Source organism: Rhinopithecus bieti, unplaced genomic scaffold (genome assembly GCF_001698545.2).
Source record: "Rhinopithecus bieti isolate Rb0 unplaced genomic scaffold, ASM169854v2 scaffold_6876, whole genome shotgun sequence".
In the NCBI taxonomy this organism is placed as follows: domain Eukaryota; kingdom Metazoa; phylum Chordata; class Mammalia; order Primates; family Cercopithecidae; genus Rhinopithecus; species Rhinopithecus bieti.
This window is the reverse complement of record NW_016805229.1, coordinates 1,639,843-1,646,571: the sequence shown is the minus strand read 5'-3', so window position 1 is coordinate 1,646,571 and position 6,729 is coordinate 1,639,843. Positions and strand designations below refer to the sequence as shown.

The following is a 6,729-nucleotide window of genomic DNA, read 5'->3' as shown; positions in this document are numbered from 1 at the left end:
ATGGCATGAACCGGGGAGGCGGAGCTTGCAGTGAGCTGAGATTGCGCCACTACATTCCAGCCTGGGTGACAGAGCGAGACTCCATCTCAAAAAAAATAAAATTAAAATTAAAATTAAAATAAAGAAATTATGCCCAATTCAAACTGGTCTAAGCAAAAAAAGGAATTTGTTGGAGAAAGAGCAACAAGAACTAGGGCCTCAAGGACTGAACACTATTACCTCCCCTGCTTTTCTTCTTTTCTCATCTCTGCCTCTCTTTGCATGTAAGCATCATTTTTTTCCTACTACACAGGCCTTCTCCATGGGACCAGAACCCTAGAACCATGGCTTAGCAACTCTGAGGCAATGCCACAGATTCTTTTCTTGGTGTCGAAATATATAAGTCTCAGGGAAAGATTCTGATCAGCCCTTCTTGGATTATGTTCCAACCTCTTAGATCCATTACCATCACCAAAATAATGGGGTACTGGGATTGGCCAGGAATGTATAACATGCCAGCTCCTGCAGTCACAGGGACATGAGCTGTTAGAGGAAGAGGGACTTGAAATCTTGCTGGGAAGACAAAACCAAAAGCTGCCACTGTCTGTAAAACTACAAACCCAGTTTTCATTAACATCCTGTGAAACACGGTTGGAGGGAGTAAGGAAAGAGAAGGGCAATGATCTCTTCTGCTGGCTCCTGTAACCACAAGGCATGTGATCACTGCCTAAGGCCAACATTCTCCTCAATGGACCCTTTCATGAAAGGCAAAGTAGAAAACTCCACCTAGCAGCATGGAGGAGGAGCAAGGAAACTTGCCTTCTCTATTGGGTTATGGGTGGAAAAAAGAAATGATTCTGGCAAGAAATCAAAACACCAAGCCTGCACCACATGCAAGGGGCCAGCTTTTACTACTCATCTGGTACGGGAATTCCAAGTTGAAAATAAAACTCTTGTAAAACCAGTGAAATCTCTGGGATCCTAGCAGATTTAGCAAATGCAAAACTGCTCAGTGGGGATTCTTCTGGATCCCATGGTATACAGTATTCTCACAGGAAAAAAACAATCCCCTTGAAGATGAGCCCTCAATAAAATGAAAACCCGACTGGGCACAGTGGCTCATGCCTGTAATCCCAGCACTTTGGGAGGCCGAGGTAGGCAGATCACGAGATCAGGAGCTCGAGACCAGGAGCCTGATCAACATGGTAAAACCTTGTCTCTACTAAAAGTACAAAATTAGCCAGGCATGGTGGCACGTGCCTGTAATCCCAGCTACTCAGGAGGCTGAGGCAGGAAAATTGCTTGAACTTGGGAGGCGGAGGTTGCAGCGAGCTGAGATCATACCACTGCACTCTGGCCTGGGCGACAGAGCGAGACTCCATCTCAAAAAAAGAAAAGAAAAGAAAACCCATGAAGAACCGAATCACCGTGAGGAGAATCAGTAGATGCACCAAAGAGAATGTCCTCCCAAGAACCAAAATAATAGAACTATTTAAAAGGAAAATGAACTAAGTACTTTTAAATTATCAAAGAGCTAAGAGAAGGACTAAAACCCAAAATGAAATAGTAAGATGCTATGAAAAAAGAATAAGTAGACATGCAAAAAATTGGCCTTCTGAAATTTTTTTTTATCAATAAAGTAAAAACTCAAAGGATTAAATACAGAGACACAGCTGAAGGGAGAATTTGTAAATTGAAAGGCAGCCCTGAGAAAATTACACAGAATGCAGCACAAAGATAAAAAGAGATGGGAAATATGAAAGAGAAGTTTTAAAACCGAGAGGATAGATTGAGAAGGTCCAACTTACATGTGATAGGCATTCTAGGAGATAAAACAGAGAATGGGAGGTGGAGGTGTCTGAAAAGACATATGAGCATTTTCAAAAATTGAAAAATATGAGCCCTCAGATTGAAGTGACTCGAACAAAATTTCCCATTTATCTATTTACCAGATACTTCTTGGATGTCAGGCCCTGTGCTAGGCTTGGCAGGTACAATGATGATAAGAGCTGACTAGGAGAAGGACTGAAAGTTAGGGTTGGAAGCTGAGCATTGAGGACCATATAAAATGAGGACCATAAAATGAGGACCAGCTGAGGATCATATAAAATGTGCATCAGCTCTCCATACCACCTGAACAAGGCCTGGAACAAGACCTGGCCAGGGGTGGGCTGCAGATGGTCAGGGTTCCCCTTACCTCACTTCTCTCTCTCTGTTCTGTTCTCCCCCTCTCCCTGTGCCCACATCTTGCTGCAGGCTCCCGGGCAGAGAAGAAAGCGGAGCCCCCACCTAGCAAGCCCACGGTGGCCAAGACGGGGCTGGCACTCATCAAGGATTGTTGCGGGGCCACCCAGTGCAACATAATGTAGCCCCCATGTGGGGTGCCCTGGGGCCATGGGGCCCCCCCCACCCTCTTGTCTTTATAGCCCCCATTTCACCGGGGCCCAAGAGCTCTCCAAGGCAGAAGGGGTTGAAGGCAAGCCCGTGACTGTCGCCAGAGGCCATGGGCGCGGCAGGCGGGCCCGGCCACCCTGTACAGAGTGTAGCAGTAGGGAGTCCCTCACCGTCGCATGGCCCTCCCCAGAGCATGCCGAACCCAGGAGTCTGTCTCACTGTTTATCCAACCACCAGGAAAGGTCCTCCCTCAAAAAAGCGTATCTTCACTTCTCTCTAGCTGTATCTAACCCACCGTGTGAATGAACTGGGAGAGGGGCATGCTCCCCAGCTGTGTGTAGTTGTGACTTCTCAACAATCTAGCACCATGTCAGACACATCCCCCATCCACCCTCCTAGCTCCGCTCTCAGGCCTGCCCCACATGGGCACAGGTCCCCTCCCCTGTCTGTCCTCTCCCAACAACTGCGCCCTGGAGGGCTCCACACGGCCCCTGTGTCTCTCCACCACCTCCTATATAGCATTCCCAGAGACCCAGGGGGCCCATCTGTAAAGATCAAGCTTGTGTGTGGTGTCGTGGTCACATCTCCCGCTTCCCCCCATCCTGTGTCTGGGCACAGTTCACATCAGGACAGTGTCTACTGTGCTCTCAGTCTGCCCCAGGTGTGTGCCTGGAGGGGGCCTGGACTGGCACAGATCCAGCATGCAGAAGAGCCAGCAGGGAACTGGAAGCTCTGATGTCAAGGCCAGGGCAGTTGAGAATGGGACCCAGAGTAGATGCTGACCTGGGCACTCCACCACTCCGGGGCCACCACAGAGATGCCAGCAGGACGCCACTTCACCAGCCCGACACACAGACCTCTGTAAAGAATGGCGACGGGCGGGAGAGGCAGCGGGTGACCAGATTGTGTCCCGTCATTGGGTGGCGTATATTAACTAGCAGCCAAACACTTCAACCTGTGTAACTCCATGTACATTTGCGACAGCCAGCCCGGTACAGCCTGTGTGACTTCTCTGTATGTGTGTGTGTGTCGTGACCGGCCTAAGTAGTTAGCATAACTCAAGATTCGCTGATGTGCAGTCACCCATCAGAGAAAATAAAAATGGAAACCACGTTCACGGCATTTTAAAAGTTTTTACTTTTTTTCTTGATTATGGAAGTAATCCATGTACATAGTAAATCATTTTAAAAGTATAAAAGTATGAAAAGTTTTTTTTTTTTTAAAAAAAACCACTATTCCTCCAACTAGAGACCACTTTGACATTTCAGCATTTAAAAAAAGTCTTTTTTGTGCATTTTTTTCATTGTTGACATCATATTGTGATATCATTTATAACCAGTTTTTTCCCACTTATTATACCACCACCATCTTCCATATCATTAAAAGCTCTTTGTAAACATTAAACACTCTTCATAAATCATACCAATGTCTGTTTAGTAATCTATCTTTTGGTGTACTGTAATTCACCTAACCATTTCCTCACTATTGGACGTGTAGACTGGTGCTAGGTTTTCCTTTTTTTTCTTTTCTTTTTTTTTTTTTTTTTTTTTGAGACGGAGTCTCGCTCTGTTGCCCAGGCTGGAGTGCAGTGGCGCAATCTCGGCTCACTGCAAGCTCCACCTCCTGGGTTCACGCCATTCTCCTGCCTCAGCCTCCTCACCAGCTGGGACTACCGGTGCCTGCCACCACGCCTGGCTAATTTTTTGTATTTTTTAGTAGAAGATGGGGTTTACAACCGTGTTAGGCCCAGGATGGTCTTGATCTCCCTAAACCTCGTGATCTACTGCCTCCGGCCCTCAGCCCAAAGTGGCTGGGATTACAGGGGTGAGGAGCCCACCTGCGCCCGGTCCTAATTTTCTTATAAATAGTGTCTTGGATTAGCCGGGCATGGTGTGGGTGCCTGTAATCCCAGCTACTTGAGAGGCTGAAGCAGGAGAATTGCTTGAACCCAGGAGGCAGAGGTTGCAGTGAGCTGAGATCATGCCATTGCACTCCAGCCTGGGTGACAGAGCAAGACTCCATCTCAAAAAAAAAAAAAAAAAGAACCAAGTGTCTTAGGCTGGGTGCAGCAGCTCATGCCTGTAATCCCAGTACTTTGGGAGGTCAAGGCAGGAGGATTGCTTGAGTCCAGGAGTTCGAGACCAGCCTGGGCAACATGGCGAAACCCTGTCTCTACTAAAAATGCAAACAGCCGGGCATGGTGGCACAGGCCTGTGGTCCCAGCTACTTGGGAGGTGTGAGGATTGCTGGAGCCTGGGAGCTCCCAGCTGCAGTGAGCCATGATCACACCACTGTATTCCAACCTGGGTGACAGAGCAAGATCGCACCCCCTTTAAAAAAAAAAACAAAAAACAAAAAACATAGTGTCTTGATAAACATCTAGGGGGATAAGGTTTCATCTGAATTTTTTATTTTTTCCTTAAGATAAACTGCTAGAAGTGAAATTCTTGGGCCGTTCATAAGCAGTATTTTCAAAACATTTGTAAATCGGTTGGGTGCGGTGGCTCACACTTGTAATCCCAGCACTTTGGGAGGCAGAGGCAGACTGATCACTTGATGCCAGGAGTTTGCGACCAGCCTGGCCAATACAGAGAAACCCCATCTCTACCAAAAAATACAAAAATTAGCTGGGTGTGGTGACATGTGCCTGTAATCCCAGCTACTCAAGAGCTGAGGCAGGAGAATCGCTTGAACACGGGAGGCAGAGGTTACGGTGAGCTGAGATTGCGCCACTGCACTCCAGCCTGGGTGACATGGTGAGATTTTGTCTCAGAAAAAAAAAAAAAAATTTGTAGATCAAAAGGTCTGGTTGGACAGGACCTCCCAGCAGGCCGCCAGACCCCAGTCCTCCCACTCTGCGTGTTCGAGGCTTTGGTCTGCACACAACTTCCCACCATTCTGATGCTGAAAAGGGTCCCTTGGTCTACTCAGTGCCACCACAATGGCTTCAGAGGACTGCGTGTCCTCCTTCACCAACCCAGACCAAGCATGAAGCCAGACTGTATTCGTGTCCTGGGGATGCCATAATGAATGACCTTCTGCTGGGTGGCTTAAAACAGTGGAACTGTCTCCTTTCACAGTCCTAAAGGCCAGAAGCCTGAAATCAAGGTGTCTGCGGTGCTCTGCTCCCTCTGTGGAGAAGAATCTTTTGCTGCCTCTTGCAGCTCCTGGGGGCTCCTGGCACCTTGGCAATTCCCTGGTTGTACCACTCCAGTCTTCACCTCTGTCTCCACGTGGCCTTCTCCGCTGTATATGTGCCTCTGTGCACCCTTTCATAAAGACACTAGACATTGGACTGAGGGCCACCCGAATGCAGTGATCTCATTTGGACCCTTTCCTTAATTACTTCTGCAAAAACCCTCTTTCCAACCAAGGTCACATTCTGAGGCTCCAGGTAGACATGCATTTGGGGAGGACCCAATTCCACCCACCACAGACCCTTCCTGCTCCAATGTGCAGTGGAAACTCAGGCTGCAAAGGGCCCACCACTCTCTCTTCCCCATAAAAAATGTGGGTCAAGGCTGGGCGCTGTGGCTCATGCCTGTAATCCTTGCACTTTGGGAGGCCGAGGTGGGAGGATCACTTGAGGTCAGGAGCTCAAGACCAACCTGGCCAAATTGTGAAACTCCGTGTCTGCTAAAAATACAAAACTTTGCAAGCATGGTGGCACATGCTTGTAATCCCAGCTACTCGGGAGGCTAAGGCAGGAGAATCGCTTGAACCAAGGAAGTGGAGGTTGCAGTGAGCCGAGATCAAACCATTGCACTCCAGCCTGGGCAACACAGTGAGACTCCATCTCGAGAAAAAAAAAAAAAAAAGGGGGTCGGGGAGGTCTGGCCCCAGACCAATTATACAGCAGTCACTCACATATCCCACGAACCAGAGGAGCTCAAACCCTCATCGAAATCCTGCCTCTGGTACTTCCACTAAGCTCTGGGTTTTACACCTACCTTATGTTCCTGTTATTCCTATTGATTTTTTTAAAAAAACAAAACATTAAAAGATCCAATTTATTTAGGCTGTCACAGAAGAGCAGAAGAAAGTATTAATAATAATTCCAGATGCTTCCAGATCACCAGGGCCACCTTCCAAGCTGGGAAACCTTGCAGACAGTGGCGTCCTGCACACCTAGACTTGCTCCTTTTAGAAGCCATGGGGGAGGCTGATCATGGGAATAACATTTATGGTATCTTATCTCTATGCCCTGAGCAATGTGCACACACTGGCTGGTTCCCTCCTCACATCAGCCCAGTGAGTCAGATCCTGTTATTATTTCCACTTTACAGATGAGGAAGTGGCAGTAAATCCATTACCCATGGTCCCAGGGGTTGTTAGTGACAGAGTCATCATTCATCT

The 6,729-nt window shown here is 47.8% G+C and overlaps 1 protein-coding gene across 1 annotated transcript in view; it reads left to right on the top strand.

Annotated features, from left to right (window-relative positions):
• Window positions 1-3,793, top strand: part of BMERB1 (bMERB domain containing 1) — a 168,410-nt gene extending 164,617 nt beyond the window's left edge. The window contains exon 6 of the mRNA XM_017871739.1: window positions 2,236-3,793. Within this exon, the coding sequence (XP_017727228.1) occupies window positions 2,236-2,348 (113 nt within the window). The 3' untranslated portion in view covers window positions 2,349-3,793. The remainder of the gene's footprint in view (window positions 1-2,235) is intronic.
• The last annotated feature ends 2,936 nt before the right edge of the window (window positions 3,794-6,729 follow it).